Source organism: Anomaloglossus baeobatrachus, chromosome 1, assembly GCF_048569485.1.
Source record: "Anomaloglossus baeobatrachus isolate aAnoBae1 chromosome 1, aAnoBae1.hap1, whole genome shotgun sequence".
In the NCBI taxonomy this organism is placed as follows: Eukaryota; Metazoa; Chordata; class Amphibia; order Anura; family Aromobatidae; genus Anomaloglossus; species Anomaloglossus baeobatrachus.
Window position 1 is genome coordinate 659,233,535 of NC_134353.1, and position 19,583 is coordinate 659,253,117.

Below are 19,583 nucleotides of genomic sequence, written 5' to 3' on the forward strand. Positions count from 1 at the left end.
GTGACAAATTCCCTTTAAGGCAGAGCCTAATAGGCCACCGTACCTGACAGACACAGAGGTCATTCTTTGATCTCCAGGTGCATTGACAACCATAGAAGCCCGAAATCGTGTAACAGGGAAGCCAATGGGGTGAGAGAGGGAGACCCTTCACCCTCATTACCTTCTATATGCAAAAAAGCGATAGCGCTCAGAATTCAATGATGCAGAAATTAAAGGGAACCTGTCATCAGGAATTTGGCTTTCAACCTAAACGTTTCCCCCTCTGCAGCTCGTGGGCTGCATTCTAGGAAGGTTTTTGTACTTTTTGTGCCCCTTTTTAAACCAAAATAAACACTTTATAAACTTGTACCTTTCTGTTTGAAAATCTTGTTAATTTTCCATGGGGGCGGGCCGTGTGGCGTCCGTTGCTGTATCTTACGCCGTCCCCCATGCTCCAAATCATGCCTCATAACACCGCCCACTGCGCCGAGGTCCCGTGCACGCCGGGACACCTAGTGACGTGATCGCATGCACGAGAGTATGGGCGGCGCTGTGATTGCATCGCAAGTGCGCGCCCATACTCTCGTGCCCGCCCTTTCCCCACTGCCTCCAGCGTACTGCGCCGGCCCGACGTCACCTCCTTCCCATCGTACCCTGCAGCAGGAAATAGATGGGAGGAGCGGAGCACAGGAGAAGCAGAGGATCTGAGCGACGTACAGAGGGGAGAGCGCGCACACGAGAGTATGGGCGCGCACTTGCGATGCAATCACAGCGCCGCCCATACTCTCGTGCATGCGATCACGTCACTAGGTGTCCCGGCGTGCACGGGACCTCGGCGCAGTGGGCGGTGTTATGAGGCATGATTTGGAGCATGGGGGACGGCGTAAGCTACAGCAACGGACGCCACACGGCCCGCCCCCATGGAAAATTAACAAGATTTTCAAACAGAAAGGTACAAGTTTATAAAGTGTTTATTTTGGTTTAAAAAGGGGCACAAAAAGTACAAAAACCTTCCTAGAATGCAGCCCACGAGCTGCAGAGGGGGAAACGTTTAGGTTGAAAGCCAAATTCCTGATGACAGGTTCCCTTTAAAAGAGAAGCCTTTGCCCTGGTAATCTCCTACAATATCTGTTCTGTTTTGCAGGGCATTCACACTCCCTACAGAGATGCTGAGATTAATGATTAGAAAAGGCCCCCCACTAGGATGCCTGTTCCTGATGCTTTCGCTAATACTGGGGAATATCTTTCTGTCATTCAGTGACTTGCAGCTACATCTGGAAACATTACAAGAAGTTTGGGATGGTGAGAAAAATCATTACATAAGTTATGCAACAACATTGTAATAACAATATGTTAAAGGGAAGGCGCCATGATTTTTATGTTTGTATTATTCATTATGTAATCAATTATTTTTAATACAAAATGAAATGTGTTTTAGCAGGTTTTTATTATTATGTTTTTCCTGCAGCCACTGGGGGCTGCAATTTTCCTTTGCTGGTGTGTCTGAGCACAACACTCACCGCAAATTCGGCAGTCACCTCTGTCATGATGTATGTAGTTTTCTCCATCCCATATTTTTGTATAAGATGCCATGTGATGTATTTTACCTTCTCACTGTATTTGCTGTAATATTATGTCATTGATTTGGTGGGGGTTGCATATATATATTGTTCTTCTCAGCATGGGACTTCTCCAATCTACAACTTGGTAAACAGAACAGAGCCAGGAGTCTAAGGGGTGCTTCACACACAGCGAGCTCGCTGCCGAGATCGCTGCTGAGTCACGCTTTTTGTGACGCAGCAGTGACCTCATTAGCGATCTCGCTGTGTGTGACACTGAGCAGCGATCTGGCCCCTGCTGCGAGATCGCTGCTCGTTACACACAGCCCTGGTTCGTTTTCTTCAAAGCCGCTCTCCCGCTGTGACACACACATCGCTGTGTGTGACAGCGAGAGAGCGACGAAATGAAGCGAGCAGGGAGCAGGAGCCGGCGTCTGACAGCTGAGGTAAGCTTGTAACCAAGATAAACATCGGGTAACCAAGGTGGTTACCCGATATTTACCTTAGTTACCAGCCTCCGCAGCTCTCACGCTGCCTGTGCTGCCGGCTCCGGCTCTCTGCACATGTAGCTGCTGTACACATCGGGTTAATTAACCCGATGTGTATAGCAGCTAGGAGAGCAAGGAGCCAGCGCTCAGTGTGCGCGGCTCCCTGCTCCCTGCACACAGCGCTGGTAACTAATGTAAACATCGGGTAACCATACCCGATGTTTACCTTAGTTACCAGTCTCCGCAGCTTCCAGTCGGCGGCTCCGTACAAGCGCAGCGTCGCTTGCACGTCGCTGCTGGCTGGGGGCTGTTCAGTGGTCGCTGGTGAGATCTGCCTGTTTGACAGCTCACCAGCGACCATGTAGCGATGCAGCAGCGATCCTGACCAGGTCAGATCGCTGGTCGGATCGCTGCTGCATCGCTAAGTGTGAAGGTACCCTAAAGTCCATTCATGAATCAGATGTCTAGAAGGAGGTGTGCCCACCTAAGGGGCTGATCCCAGGAGAAAAGAACAATGAGACCCATGTTAGGTTAGTTGGATATCGGCTGGAGAAGGATGAGGACCTATGGCTGAGGCTGGATCATAGAGAATGTGTATGGACTGTTGCAGACTGGAGATCAGTGGCCACGTGCGATTCTGTTTTATGGTTCCCCCTGTTGGACTCAAGGAACTCTTATAAGGACCATTGCCCTATTTTCCCTGGCATCGGAATACCAGGCGGTGCCCCTGGATCTTTTTCCTTTGTGTGGACTCTAAAGAACCATTTTATTATTGGACGTTTTATGCTCCCTGTCTCATTAAATCTTCTTGGATTGTTCATTGGTCTGGTGTCCCTTACTGCTCTGTCGCATACCCCGTCACAAACTGGTGGCAGCGGCGGGATCAGAGCAGAAAGAATGGAGGACAACGGCCCATTAACATCTGGAATCAGAACCTCAGGAACTGGACTGTGGTGAGCCTACAAACAATGGCCCGTGAATTAGGAGTCGGCTACAAAGGACTCTCTAAGGAGCAACTAATTGAGGCATTGGAAAACGCTTGCCTGCAAGATGGCACCGAGGAACAATTTCCACAGCAAAGGGAGGAAAGACGGGAGCTGGAGGTAAATACCCAAAAAAGTTAATGTATTGTGTGGTATGAGGAGGAGATGGCACTGCTTGGAGATGAGGCCACCATAGAAGATATTAAGAACAACTCTCAACCAATCCATGTTAGCGATATTAAGTACATACTGTAACAAGGAGAATCAATAGGTATAGGTTTGGAAAGGACTAGGGCAAGTCGTGGTAAGTGAGAACCAAAAAAAAAAAAAGAGAGGAAGGAACGACCAAAGCCCAATTGCAAAGTGAAAAAGAAGCTTTATTAAGGTAAATGGTGAGCGGCACAATCCAAGAGACACCGATTACAGAACTCCCGGTGGATAAAAAGTCAATCACTTAGGAACCATATACATAGTAGTATACATAGTAGATTGAAGTAGTTATATACATGGTAGAAATGGGCAAAGTTGTCGGAAAACACAGGCATATAAATATATACAAGAGCAGATGGTACAACATGTGTAACAAAAGTCACCCCGTGGACTCTATTGTATATTGAATATGAGGACCATGTCGGCCATAAAGAGAACTCACAGGGAGCAATGTCCCAAGAAATAAATATACCTGTATTAAGAAACCGGGAGGCCTGGACCGGCGTTCACCCGACGGCCGTTTCGGCGGGAAATGCCTTCGTCAGGGGGAGTGGTGTGAGTGAGGGAAGTGCGCATTAAAAAGGAGACACCGTCCAATCGGATTGTGGGCGGTAATGTGACGCATGTGTTGCCATAACACTCTAGGACGCCGTTCACCCACCGCGTCATGCGTCGCCCGATGTCACGGTCACGTGACCACCACGTGATGAATCACGCGTCAGTCACGTGAGCGGACACCGCGCGAGGCATGGTGACACAGTAATGCGAAAACGCCCCAGAGCGAGAGGCACACATGCGTGCACGCCCAGATAGACCGTCATATGCAAAGGCTAGAATAAGGTAATGCTAATGCAGCGATATAAAAGATTTATACAAAAGCAAGCAGGATGACCATCTTAAATACATCTGTGCACAGGTATAGAATAAAGATATACTACACTATAGACATGCAGAACTTAGCACATCCGCATAATTATTATATATATAAAAAGAGAATAAACAAATGAGATGGCCATAACTGCCTATATACAATGTAGCCCTACAAGGGATGATAGCATTGGATATGTACAATATATATCCAAAAGACATGTCAAGGGACATCCGTATCTGTGGCCGGTATGTTAGTGAATGGTCACATTGGAAACCAATTCTAAGTATATTAGTATAATCTATCATATATTCAAAAATGAACACAAGTATTCAGAGTGCTAAATAAACACTCAGTATGGAATAAAATTATTTCCAATGTGCACAGACACACGCCAACCCAGATATACGTACATGTATGAATATGCATACGCACTAACCATGTGCATACACACACCCACATACGCACGTGGAAGTCATAAATTCAATTTCTGACAACAACAAGTAATGGAGTGATATTAAAAGTTACATATCAAAATTGCAAATATATAGGCAGGCACCACACGATGGTACTGGGATAATAAGAAAATCACAGCATTCAGACACAGAATATATTTAATGTTCACTCGAAGATGCCGATGGCATATCCTGCTAGAGGTCCAAACTGTCATAGATGTAAAGAATCACAGATGGGACGTGTCTAATAAAAAGGATAAAAACACAAACTTAAAACATGAACGGCACTTTAAAAGGAGGAAACCTCCAGGAACCACAAAATCACAAAAAAGAGGAATATGATATATATTCATTGAGGCCCATGGGGCACAGGGTTTTTAGAGTCCAGATCCACCTTGTCTCCATCCTCGCCAACCTTTGACTAATTTTTCCACCACGTATATTCGACTCAAGGCAATCAATGCCTCTAACTCGAAATAATTTGGGATCTGAATGGTGGTGTAGGAAAAAATGGCGAGGAATGTTTTTTAGTAGGGAGATATCTTGGCATTCTGCTGCTGCCTTTATCCCATTGACGTGTTCTCTAACTCTAGTCTTGAGAGGCCTAGTCGTGAGTCCCACATACATTTTTGGGCACGGACACAAAGCGTAATAGATTACTGCAGTAGTAGTGCATGTAATAAATTTTTTTATTTTAAAATTACGAATTCCCATAGAGTCAATAAATGAGTCTGCCCTATCAATATTTTGCCAGGCGACGCAATGTCCGCAAGCAACACAACCAGTACGGGGGAGCACAGGACCAAAAGGAGAAGGTTGAGTTATGCACTCGTAATGGCTCGTAACCAAATAGTCACGTAGATTTTTGGATCTACGTATACTCATCATAGGTCTGTCTGGAATAATCTTGGCCAATACTGAATCTGCCTGTAACACCGGCCAGAATTTCTGTAAGCAGGATCGCATGGCAGCAAATTGGCCATGATAATCCGTAACAAATCTCATCGTCTCCCCTGAACTGGATTTTTTAGGGGCGTGTAGTAAAGAGTGTCTAGTATGGTGTCTAGCCCTGTTGTAAGCTTTTTTGACACATCTCCTACTTTACCCACGGGCATAGAACCTCTGTTTTAATTCGACTGCTCTGGTCTCAAAGTCCAAATCCGTGGAACAGATCCTGCGGAGGCGCAGAAACTGGCCCACGGGGATGGACTTAATCATAAAACCCGGGTGAGAAGAAGAGGCATGTAGTAGCATGTTCCCAGCAGTCTCCTTACGATAGATATCGGTCTGTAAAATGTTGGAAGAGTCTCTCCTAACCGTGACATCAAGGAAGTCAATGGACTGTGAGTGGTGAGTATATGTGATGCGGATGTTCACATCATTAGAATTCAGAGATTTGAAGAAATTATGGAGATCAGATTCCACACCCTGCCAGATCAAAAATATGTCGTCGATGTACCGTGTCCAAAAGGGGACACGGTCCATCGACGACAAATGATCTGACAGGAAGAGGTCCCTCTCCCACAGCCCCAGGAACAAATTGGCATACGAGGGGGCAAAAGCCGCCCCCATAGCCGTGCCCTGGAGCTGCAGGTAAAAGGACCCCTTAAAAACAAAAAAGTTGTGTGTTAAAGTAAATTCCAGTAACTCCATAATTAAATCAACTATGTCTCCGGGTAAGTTGGACATATCAAGAAAAAATCTGGTAGCCCGGAGACCATCGCTATGTCTGATGCTGGTGTACAGAGACTCGACGTCTCCGGTCACCAGCAAAGCATCATTACCCACACACAGTCCATCAACCTTCCTTAAAAACTCACTAGTGTCCTTAGTGAAGGAAGGCAATCCCTCAACCAAGGGTTGTAATTTGGAGTCAATCCATCGATTCACATGTTCTAAGAAATTCCCTCTACCAGACACAATTGGTCTCCCAGGTGGAAAGTTGACATCTTTATGTATCTTAGGCAGGAGGTATAGCGTGGGAACCACAGGCTCAGCCATCTGAAGCGCAGAAGCCAGCTCTTTGGTGACAACGTTGTTGTCTAATGCCGCTTTGAGAATCTTTTGTAATTGAATGGTGTACGCAGATAGGGGATTAAAGGTTAATTTCTTGTAACAGACTTTATCCCGCAATTGTCTATACACTTCTTTTTCATAAAGTTCTCGCGGCCAGACAACAACGTTCCCTCCTTTATCCGCCGGCTTCATCACAACATCAGGCAGAGCCTGCAGTTCCCGTAGCCTCACCCGTTCCTGCCAAGTAAGATTATCCGAAGTAATAGAAGATGGAATATTCTCAAACTCTTTGGAAACCAGTTGTACAAAGAGGTCAACATTGGTGCAAGTAGACAAAGGGGGGAACTTCTTAGAACGAGAACGTATAGAAGGAGGAATCTTACCTCCTTCAGCCGTATTGTGATCTATGGCGAGCTCCTCCAGGTCACGTAGAGCTATCTGTTCCTCCTCTGTGGGGAAGAGATCATTCAAATTAGGATAAAAAAAAGTTTTTTAAAAATTAAAGACCGAGCAAAAAGATGGAGATCCTTAATAGCCAAAAATTTGTCAAACCTGGCAGTAGGTGAAAAAGAGAAGCCTTTTTCTAAAAGTGATAGATCAGAAGGAGACAGGATATGTGTACTTAGATTAATCACCTTGTTGGTATGCTTATATCCTGTAGACTTATATATATTCTGATTACTCAAAAACGTCTTGTCTCTAGGCTTCCCAAAAGTCATGCCAGATCGAGTTGTAGATGGCAAAGAGGATACTTCAGAATGGTCACTCATGGAGGACATAGATGAAAATGAGGAGGCGCGGACAGCTCGAGGTGAACCAGAGGGACTCTTCCTCCAAATATAGACAGACCCCTGGGAAAAATCACGCTGAAGACCCATAGAAGATAAGAGGGAGGCTATTCGCGGAGCTAAGGAGAGGGCATTGCTGGAGAGGAGATTTGCTGTGGAAGCAGCTAGAGGCTCCAGACAAACTGTAACCACAGCACCAACTATGAGGGAATTCTCCAGAGTGTCCCGCAAGGACTTTAAGCCATTTAATGAAGCTGCAGGTGAGATTGAGGGCTTCTTTCAGGACTTTGAGCATCAGTGCCGATTAATGGAAGTCCCAGAAAGAAAGCGAGTCAGACACCTGGTGGGCCTCTTGGAGGGTGGAGCTGCCGACGCCTATAGAGCTATGGACCCTCAGTGGAATTGTGAGTATGGGGAGATAAAACAGACCATTCTGGAACATTATGCCGTGACCCCAGATACTTATAGGCAGGGCTGTGGAGTCGGTAAGCCAAACCTTCGACTCCGACTCCGACTCCGACTCCTCAAATTCTCTTGCACCGACTCCGACTCCGGCTCCGACTCCGACTCCGGCTCCGACTCCGACTCCTACATATATTGCTTATAGTTAGGTGAAAAATTTATTGTAGTACATGAATATGTGTATGTGAACATCAGACATTTAATAATTTTTATGATACAATAATCAAGATATTTGGATAGAACATAAAATATATTTATTGGAATACAACTTTAGAACACAAAAAACTGTAATAAATTGTAAATATGTAATACACTATGTAATATACAGTAGATTACATATATATCTTGTGTGTGTGTATATACACTGTATATATATATATATTATATATATTACATATTTACAATTTATTAGTTTTTTTGTGTTCTAAAGTTGTATTCCAATAAATATTTTATGTTCTATCCAAATATCTTGATTATTGTATCATAAAAACAATTAAATGTCTGATGTTCACATTGTACTACAATAAATTTTTCACTTAAATATAAGCATTATACTAAATGTTGTTATTTAGTAAAATATTCAGCACATTCTGCATTGCACTCCTGTCCCCAATTTATTATATATTTTAGGAGTCGGAGTCGGTGCATTTTATACCGACTCCGACTCCGACTCCGACTCCACCAAAATGAGCTCCGACTCCGACTCCGACTCCACGACTCCGACTCCGACTCCACAGCCCTGCTTATAGGACTAAGTTCCGTACATTAGCCTGTGATGGAGAAGTGTCTTTCAAGATGTTTGCCCACAGACTGAAACAAGTATGCCATCGCTGGCTGGAGGGAGAGGGAGCCTTAACTTTGGAGACGTTCATCCAGGTCATCCTAAAAGAACAGTTTTATGCCAAGTGCCCTACTGAGATTCGGGAATGGGTGCGTGAGAGGAGACCAGAGACAATGGAACAAGCTGCTGCTCTAGCTGATGAGGTGCTCACTATCAAGCCTCAATGGAAGAAGCTGCTAGCAGAGGGAGCAAAAATGACCAGCTCCCCAACACCAGAGGTTCCTTGTCCTTCAGTGTCCAATGTTCCTCGACCTAGATCACCACCTCATGTGGATACCCGTGTGTACGTGCCTCCAGTTGTTTCTACCACATTTTTTGGAATACGACGAGGAGAGAAAGTAGAAGAGCGGAGATGTTATAGCTGTGGGCATCCCGGACATCTGCGGGCCACATGCCCATCTATCCAGTGGAGTCATCCTCCAAATTGACAACAACCTCCAGCACCTGCACCTCCCTATCAGTCACCAAGGTCTCCTACCTACTTCTCCAGAAGGCAAACTGGACGCAGTGAGACGCAGCGCAGATGTTATCAATGTGGGCAGCCTGGTCATCTGCAAGCTCACTGTCCAGGTGTTCAGAGGCAGAACAGCTGCAGACCACCTTTGCCTGTCCATTATCTACAGACATCTTCAGCAGGAGAAGAGCTGGATTCAGGCCCTGATGATTTGCCAAGTGACCCTGATATCTTGACTTCCCTACCAGGAGTCTATGGAGTGCGAGCCACAGCCACGCGTTCTTATGATCTTCAGCATAAACATCTACAGGAGGTCGTGCTGGATGGCCAAAAAGTTGTTGGCTTTCGTGACACTGGGGCTTTTCTCACCATAGCAGATCCCCGAGTAATTCAACCAGAAGCAATGCAAAAGGGACCAGGAATTGCCATTGAATTGGCTGGAGGTACTCAAAGATACATTCCAAGAGCGAGTGTGACCCTGGATTATGGCTTTGGGGCAAAACAATGCATAATCGGTGTGATGAGCGGCCTTCCTGCAATGATGTGGGAGATATACAATGCCGATTTGTGGGTGCAGGAAGCAGTGTTTAAGTGAAGGAGGATACAAACTGGACCCGAACATTCAACCCTACATCTTCATCATACAGTAAAGAACCTGGAGCCAACACCCAAAATGCAGATGGACTGTCCAGGCAAGAGGAGCCTTGAGTCCTGTCAGCCATGCCTGCGTGTACTTAACCAGCGACCTGTAGAGGTCCCTAGTACGTACACAAGTAATTTGCAAAAATCTTCCTATTTATTTCCATGGGAAATCCACTTTGTTGTTCAAATGAGTTGTGTTTTGCGCTTTTTTTTTTAATGAGATTTTTTTTTTAAACCAAATTTTTATTTCTTTTCTTGTAATGATAAAATAGGGTACAGAATGAAGAAAATAAGGGTCAACAAATCAAAATAGCAAATAACATTGTCTCTACAATTTATCAATCAAATATTTGTCACTGTCATCAAATTTGCTCCTTCCCCTTCTTCGTCAGTGTATATTTCCATTATTCAGTCTCCGCTACCCCCCTTCAGCATTCCTTCATAACTTGTTACAAACATTACTTATAAACACTATCCCTCCAATCCCCCCCCCTTATGAGATTTTGAAAACCAGCCACCTGGAAAAAAAAAAAAAAGTGTCCATTACTATATGAGTTCAATTTGCTCCAAACTTGTCATTGCCAAATCAAAACGATGCAAAAAAGAAAACAAAAAAACTCTTCCAAAATGCTTCAAAATCTGTTCAAAAACATTTCAGAAAAAGGAAAACTCCTCCAAAGGATCCAAAAAAGAGTTATCGTTTCTTGAAAATCTAATTTTTGAAAACTGGAATAACTTTGTGAACAAAGACCAACACTAAGACAAGTGTGGGGCAGAGCAAGACAACACAATACGGAAAAGTGTGCTCTCAGAGAAGCAGCAGGACAGCTTTCTATATATAGAAGTATCATAGACTTTACATGTGCAAAATTATTGGAAATCATTTATAAAGGCGATAGATAAAATTGCTTACTTTTTGGTTTAGAAAGTAAATGAACAATAAAAATGTGTCCATAGACTTTAAAAACCATTGCCCTCTTTGAAGTAGAGCTTCACACAAGAAAGAAGTATACCTCATTTTTGTATCTTCAAACACGAATGACGGGATTTAGAGGGATTGTAAAAAACGTCAATAATGTACATTTTGGAAAATTTATTAAGAGTAATGGTGGTTTGTGGACAATCTTTTATTGTTTGTAAATGTCATCCAGGGGCATGGCTTGTACACTATGTGTAGATTATTTACCAATTATTTCCTTGCAGAGAGACGGGGATCATTTACAGCTTGTACAAGCTGGCCTAACTTGGTAGCAGCTCTGTATTCCTTAAAAGGCTTTTCTATGATCACGTCATCAATGGCCAGCATCAAAGCATCATTTTTTTAGTTACACTTGCACATACTTGTTAAAGGAACTTGGCAGGGAGGTTGTTCAGAACATCATGAACTTTTGTTTTTATTTTTTTCTCAAATGTCATCATCTCATTTCAGTACACCACTGCGCAACCAGCTCTGTCCTTACCTATTGTACCATCACCCATTCCCTATAGACTGTGAGCCCTCGCGGGCAGGGTCCTCTCTCCTCCTATACCAGTCTGTTATGTACTGTTAATGATTGTTGTATGTATACCCTTTTTCACTGTAAAGCGCCATGGAATAAATGGCGCTATAATTATAAATAATAATAAATAATAATAATCTCATTCACCAGTAGGTTGTGTATGTTGAAACTGCATGAACACAGGAGTGAAAGTAACTGCTATCACATATACTGAAGTTGATTACGATTTCTGTCACAGTTATAATGAAGACAATAATATTTCAATCTCCTATCTGTATACTGATATTTTATTAACTGTTACCACAGCAGGCAGACATGTTTCTAGCTCTAATGCCATGTGACAATGTCCTCATGGGATTTATAGAAGGGCATAAAGAAATAAATTGCAGGTTAAAATGTGGGGATCAAAATGAAGGCTGAATAGAAGCAAAAAGGAAGTACACTATGCATAATACAGAGGCGTATCTAGGGGGTGCTGGTGAGGCATCTGCCCCGGGCGCAGCTGTCAGGGGCACGCTGTTGAGCCGCCTGATGCGGCGGTCTAAGTCTCCTCGGCGGCAGTGTGTTGTCATCCCTGTAGTGGCCGTAGGCTATTTTGAGTCCCGGCTGTCAAGGAAGTGCAGCGCGGCTCCCACTGATCAATTGTCCTTGTATCTGTCAGATGCGAGGACAATTGAAGCAGTGAGCGCCGGTGCTGACTTCCAGGTCAGAGCAATGGCTGTAGTGTGATCAGGTCAGCTGATCACACTGCTGACCCGGAAGTCAGGGCCGCAGTGCAGAGGCGGCAGAGAGCGTTGGTGATAAGTGCTCCAGTGAAGCTGAAGACACCACCGAAAAAGAACATTTTGGGGTGAGAGATCTATGGACACACTATGTTGGGACAGAGGGTGGGGAGAGGGCAGTATTTATATACACAGATTGGGGAGAGAGGGTGAGGAAAGGGAACTAGCTTTGGACACATTATTGGGAGAGAGAGGATGAGGGGTGATGTATACAAACATAGTATAGGGAGAGAGGGTGATGAGTGATGTATACAGACATAGTATAGCGTGAGGTATACAGACATAGTATAGGGAGAGAGGGTGAGGGGTGATTTATACAGACATAGTATAGGAAGAGAGGGTCAGGGGTGATGTATACAGACATAGTATAGGGAGTGAGGGGTGATCTATACAGACATAGTATAGGGAGTGAGGGGTGATCTATACAGACATAGTATAAGTAGTGGGGGTGAGGGGTGATGCATAATGTCATAGTATAGAGAGTGAGGGTGAGGGGTGATGTATAGGGAGAGAGAGTGAGAGGTGATGTATACAGACATAGTAAAGGGTGCGATGGGGGAATGTATACAGACATAGTATGTGGAGCGTTTGGGAGAATGTACATGGACAATGTACATGGACATAGTAAGGGGAGCAAACGGGAAAGAAATTTTGAGGACACAGAATAAAGAGCGACATGGTAAGGGAAGTGAGGGGGAAAATACAGTATACAGTATGGACACACAGGAGGTAGTGAGGAGACAGTAAGGGATGAGAAAAATGTAAGGGGGCACAGAATAGAGACTGGGTGGGGTGGTATGGAGAGGGAATAGCTTGTGGGTACAGTATGAGGCCATAGTGAGGATGGGTGTGTGATGAGACAGCACAGTATAAAGACTGGGCAGTATAGGGGTACACAGTGTGAAGAGTGGGCTCAGTATGGAAAGGAGAGGGCAGTGTGAAGAGCACGTACCATAAGATGGACAGTGTGTGGATCATATTGTGTGCAGAGAACACAGTGAGGGGCTATTATTTATTCTGGGGCACAGTGTAGGGCAGATATTTTTAAACAGAAGTATTATAATTATTCTGCTATTTTTAGGGGCATCGTGTTGGAGTGTGCTGCAGAAGAACGGAGAAGATGAAAATCTGCAGAGATGAGCTGTGAATGTGACGATGAAAAATAGAAACGATTCAGAGACAACGTCATCATTAAGGTACCTGAATGTAAATGTGTATTTGTGATACTGACTATGTCCCATCATTAGGCCTTGTTGGCATTTGCGCATTGCTTCTGATATGAGAGCAATGGGACCCCCACTGATCAGCTGTTCTTGGAGCAGGTGGCCGGAAAGGTTTATTTCTGAATCTGCTCCATGTTCTGATTGTGTCCATGGCCGGGTACTTCACATCCGCCTCATTGATTTTAATAGGAGGCTGCTGCCACTATCAGAAGACGGAGCAGATCCAGAACTGAGCACTTCCGGCCACCTGCCACCACCGGCACGGCACCTAGAACAGGTGATTGGCTGGCGTGCCAGGTGCCGGACCCTGACCAATCGGACATTGGTGATCTATACTAAGGAAAAGCCATCAATGTTAAAGTATTGGACAATCTCTTTAATAAAGTCTTGTGCCGTCTGACAAGTTAAGGGTTACTATGTTTTTATTTATGTTGTTAGGAACATTAAAGGGGTTGTCCAAGTTTGTGATGAGCCTGCAGTCACTCTGTGTCACTCTATGTGACTGCAGACTTCTGAATTTTCACAGTGCGCACACTGCACGCTGTCAGGATCCTCTGGTGTTGGCGCTGAGAGTGGAAGGTTACGAAGCTGTAAGTATGCGATTTACATTGATGTGGTCACGTGCTGAACAAACATGTATGGCCTCGCTCAATGAAAATGAATTGACTAAGGCCGGACACATCAAACCAGAATGTGGCCAGAAGTATACAAATCTCATACTTGTGCTCATATAATCGTCCACTCTCTCCACTGGTACCGGAGAATCCTAAAATTGTGCAGAGCATGCGTTGTAAGATTTCAGAAGCCTGAAGTCATGAATAGAGTCACTGCAGACTTTCATCTTAAACCTGGACAACTCCTTTAATTATAAAACTAAGCTGTGTAGTATCCTCAGTTCTAACAGCGTGTAATATACTCAGTGTCGGGATTCAGCTCTGCTTGCTAGATCCAGCAGTCACCACATGGCTGCTCCACTCATATGTGATTTTCATACTTGCATCTGACAACTGGCTTTTCTTTCTACGTTTCTCATTGAACATTGAGAGAATTATTAAGAGAAGCTCGTCATCTCGTGACTGTCAGTATGCAAATCACATATGAAGGATTGGTCACATGACGACCACCAAAACTGCTTGGTGGGGGGGCACCAAAATGAATTCTTGCCCTGGCTGCTGGAAAGCCTAGATACACCTCTGCATATTAGAGGTACAAAGCAAGTGTGATATAAATCAGGTGGTGGTACAGGAATGCTTAACTGCTTATTTAAATATAATTATATTAAGTATTATCTTTTTTAGGGCATCGACTATTCACACATACACTTTGTGCCACTGACAATCGGCAGATTATATTATCATTGGTTCTCTTCCCACTTCTGTTCTGGAGGATGGAGGAAAGTCTTGGCACCTTTTACTTTCTGCAGTTGTCCTGCCTGTGCACATTGTGCTCTGCCGTTCTTTACCTTCTGATCTCCTTCTTGCTGCCTCTGCAAGCTGTGCCTGCTTCAGGATACCTTGCCACTCAGTTGTCACTATTGGTGGCTAAGCACAAACCTGTCACATGGAGACTTGGCAAAAAAATGACGTTTATGTTACCTTATGGAATCGTATTGATCACTCAGCTACTTTGTCCAGAATCTTCACTTCTATTTCATATAAGTGGAATAATGAGTGGACTGGCCAGTATCCTTTTATGTGGTGTGTGTGTATGTGGGTTTGTGTGTGTGTGTGTGTGTGTGTGTGTGTGTGTGTGTGTACGTGTCGCGTGCATTATAGGCTCTGGAGCTAGCTTTTATCTAAAAGTTGGGTTTTTAAACTTAAAATGCAAAATATAGCTAAATACAAAAGTAATATGTCTAATTCGATTCAGAGATAAAAATTCACATTTGCAGAGTATTGTTTGCTTTGAAAAGCCATGTCAGATAAGTTTCAGAATCGCTAGCGCTGCATTATAGAAAACATATTAAGGGTGCGTGCACAAGGCACCTTTTTGATCAGGGGTGGCAAACCTTTTTTCTGCTAAGGGCCATTTGGATTATTTCTACCATAATTCGCGGGCCTCATAAAATGATCAACTTGAAAATTACCCTACTATATTTAATCATACAATTAACTCACCCTAAGGTGGGTGGAGCTGTGTCTCTTTGGTGCGGCGGTGATATCAGATGATACTGATTATGTTGCTTCTCACAACTGCTTTTCCAGGTTTGGGTCAGTCTGGAGCGCAGTCAACTCTTTGTGATACGTTTTCTAAAGCATATATACTGACAAGCAAATTGGTAACATGTTTTGAACTTTTGACCTTCAGGCTCCATATCTCAGTATCCACTACAACTTCAAATGTGATACTACGATCATTCTATAGCCAAACATCTTGGTATCTCATACAGATATTTTACTTGCAGCTATTTAACATATGATTAATTATGCAGATTCTTGTCATGTAACTCCATTATTACTGTTTTGCTCCTGGTGGTGGCAAAATCTCACACTCCCTAATAGCTCAGTGTGTTATTAGGTGGATTCCCAAGCAAAAGGTCACTGGTTTAAATCGAGGAGCACCCATGAAGAAGATTTCCTGAAAAACGAGAAATGTCATCAATTGCCAAACTGCATTTTGTGCATGTGAGTTTCATGACACTTGGAATAATTTAAAATGGAGTCCGTCCATCTATTCGAAACCCAAGAGGTAGACGTCCAGGCAAAATATTGGAGTCAACAAGTCGGCTCATCACAAGGTCTGTCAGTTCTGGAGAGACAAACACGGCAGTGGAGGTGGCTAATTTGCTTTTTAATAGTGAAATTGCAGACATCCATGCAAAACATGTTACATAAGTCAGGATTCGTGCCCTGAAAAAAGATGAAGACGTCTCGACTGTAATATTGTCAGAAGAAGCGTTGGCTCGATTTTCCAAATAACTATGAAAAATGGACTGTAGAAGTTTGGAAATGGGTGATTGGGAGCAATGAGATGAAAGTCAATAGACTAGGCTCTCATGGGTGCTAATGGGTTTGGAAGAAATAAGGGAAAAGGGGCTAACGGATCAGAAATTGAAGGAACTGTCAAATTCGGAAGAGGAAGCCTGATGATATTGGGTTGTTTCACAGCCAAAAACATTGGATACTTGACCAGTATCGATAGTGGTGTAAATGCTGAGCTATAAGTGAGTATCCCACATGTCGAGTTACTTTATACACTCGAGTACTATGGGTATGAAAAACACAACATAGTGTTCCAGCAGGACAATGAAGCAAATGTCGAGATTTGTGAAAAAATGGTTTAATGACAATGAAGTAGAGGTGCTGTATTGGCCTCCATAGTCCCCAGACTTCAACCCAATTGGACATTTGTAGTTAGAGTTGAAGAAAAAACTGTATACATAGCCAAGTGAGTCGACCAGTATGCACTAACATTGGGAACATGTAGAAGAGACCTGGGATCAGATTTCAGTCGAAACATGCTTGAATCTTGAATAAACTAGTGAGCAGTTTCCAAACAAAAGCCACCTGAAGAATGGTCAGGTCACTTCTTTTAGCGGATTCACAGTTTTCAAATCCTGAAGCAGTTGAAAAAAGCTCAAAAGACTGAACTGAACGTATGCACAGCAGCTCGTTTTGAGATTACAGTGACTATGTAATTTACTTTTACCATTTTCTAAGTACTTTTTCAGGCATATTTCAATTGGAATACACCTAAAAAGATGTAGTGTGCACATGCACTGACAAAGTAGTTCTGATATACTGCTATTCTGATAATTAGCCTGGCTCGGAATACATAGCCCATCCAGAACATTAAAACAACTGTCCCAATTTGATGGGCAGTCCTTCTGTCCCGGCAGGTCAGGGCTTTTTTCCGACGTACACTCACTTTCCCTGCGCGATGTCTTCATTGCTCTTGTAGCTACTGCTTCATTGCAATAACAATCTTCTCTAATTGTTACGCGTTCACTGCGGGTTTTTTTTATGTGTTTTCCTTCTTATTCAATGTGTTTTTGCTGCAGTTTTCAAGCAGCGCTTTTCATGTTTTTTTTTTAAAGGCTTGATTCTTACTGATGGACTTTCAAACAGAAAGCAAATCATTCACAAAGCAGTGACTTGTCATACAGGCAGGCAGAGGGGCCGGAGCGGGATCTGAAGACCCTGCCAATAATTTCAATACTGATTAAAGAACAACCACAAAGCAGATTTCTTCACCAACACTATTAATTTTATCAGTGTAACAGCGCCATTATGGCCATGCTTTTAACATGCAATATGGTTCTGTCAGGTGACCTGTAAAGGTTTAATAACCTCATGACATAGTTAATAGTTGATATGGTTGAAAAAAGGCAAATATCCATAAAATTCAACTGGGGATGAGAAAGAACAAATGGAAAGTGTAAACATTTAACCACAATTAATGCTCCCATTCATGCCAAAACATCTAATCCTTACTTTGGCTACCAATTGTTGATCCACTGGACCAATGATTTATGGCAATAAAGTGTGTGTATTTCTGCACATGGCGTTCATACACAATACTGAAGATGATTTGAAAAGTTTGATCCCATGTTTCATAATTTGCATTTCATTACCATGTCTATCGATCCTATAAATTCTATAAGTTCAAGACATTTCTTTCCTGGTGTTTCAGTTTCATTGCTGAGGAGTATATACAGTTGAAACCAGAAGTTTACATACACATTATTTAAAAAGACACATATGCATGTTTTTCTCACTATGTGACATGAAATCAGAATAAGCTTTTCCCGTTTTAGGTCAATTAATAACCACAATTATTTATATTTGCCAAATGCCAGAATAATGAGAGAGAGAATGATTTAAGGAATTTTTATTACTTTCTGCAAAATCAAAAATTTACATACATTTCATTAGCATTTGGTACAATTGCCCTTAAACTGTATGACTTGGGTCAAATGTTTTGGATCTCCTTCCACAAGCTTTTCACAATAGTTGGTAGTAGTTTTGGCCCATTCCTCCTGACAGAACTGGTGTAACTGAGCCATGTTTGTAGGTCGTCTTGCTCGCACTTGCCTTTTCAACTTTGCCCATAAATTTTCAATAGGAGGGAGATCAGGGTTGTGTGATGGCCGCTCCAAAACATTGACTTTGTTATCCTTAAGCCACTTTGTAAGCAGTTTGGCAGTATGCTTCTGGTCATTGTCCATTTGGAAGACCCATTTCCGTCCAAGCTTTAAGTTCCTGGCTGATGTCATGAGATGCTGCTTCAGTATTGCCACGTAATCAATCTTCTATCCTCATGATGCCATCTATTTTGTGAAGTGCACCAGTTCTGCAGCAAAACAATCCCACAACATGATGCTGCCACCCCTGTGTTTCACAGTTGGGATGGTGTTATTCGGCTTCAAAGCTTCTTTCTTTGTTCTCCAAATGTAAAGATAGTCATTATGGCCAAACAGTTCCATTTTAGTTTCGTCAGACCACAGGACATGTCTCCAAAAATTAAGGCGTTTGACCCTGTGTGAATTTGCAAACATTAATCTGGCTTTTTTTTGAGTAATGACTTCTTTCTGGCAGAGTGGCCATGTTGATACAGTATTCGTTTCACTGTGGATAATAACACAATCTTACCGGCTTACTCCAACATCTTCAAAAGGTCTTTTTGCTTTTGGGTTGATATGCACATGTCTGACCAAAGCATGTTTATCTCTGGTACATAGAAATCGTCTCTTTCCTGAGCGGTTTGATGTCTGGACATTTCCATCTTGTTTGTACTTGCGTATGGCTGTTTGTACAGATGTACAAGGCACCTTCTGGTATCTGGAAATTGCACCCAAGGATGAACCAGACTTGTGCAAGTCAACAATTTTCTACCTGAGAGATTGGATGATTTCTTTTGACTTTCCCATGATGCTACACAAAGAAGCAGTGTGTTTCAGGTGTGCAGTAAAATCCATCCACAGGTGTCTAATTAACTCAGATGTTGCCAATAAACCTATCAGAAGCTTCCAAAGACATGACAACATCATATGGGCTGTCCCGTATTGTTTAAAGGCATAGAACTCGTAAGCTATGTGCACACGTTGCGTACAGTTCACTGCAGAAATTTCTGCAGCGATCTGAAGAGCACATGTGCGCTTTAAATCGCTGCAGAAATGTCCGTAGTGAAGCCGATTCCATGCGCTCTGCCTGCAGCTCCTCCCATAGACAGAGCAGGAGCTGCCAGCAAAGTGCATGGAAGAAGTGACATGTCACTTCTTTTTACGCAGCGCTTCGGCAGTAGCCGAAGCACTGCGCTCTAAAACGCCATGTGCGCACGGCCCCTGCACAATCTCCATAGACTGTGCAGGGGACGCAGGACGCATGCAGTTACG

The 19,583-nt window shown here is 43.3% G+C and overlaps 1 protein-coding gene across 2 annotated transcripts in view; it reads left to right on the forward strand.

Annotated features, from left to right (window-relative positions):
- Positions 1–19,583, forward strand: part of RHBDD3 (rhomboid domain containing 3) — a 55,431-nt gene that overhangs the window by 23,324 nt on the left and 12,524 nt on the right. For both annotated transcript variants that reach the window (XM_075319993.1, XM_075319992.1), the window contains 2 exons: positions 1,124–1,281; positions 14,548–14,931. In XM_075319993.1, coding sequence (XP_075176108.1) covers positions 1,146–1,281; positions 14,548–14,931 — 520 coding nt within the window. In that variant the 5' untranslated portion in view covers positions 1,124–1,145. The remainder of the gene's footprint in view (positions 1–1,123; positions 1,282–14,547; positions 14,932–19,583) is intronic.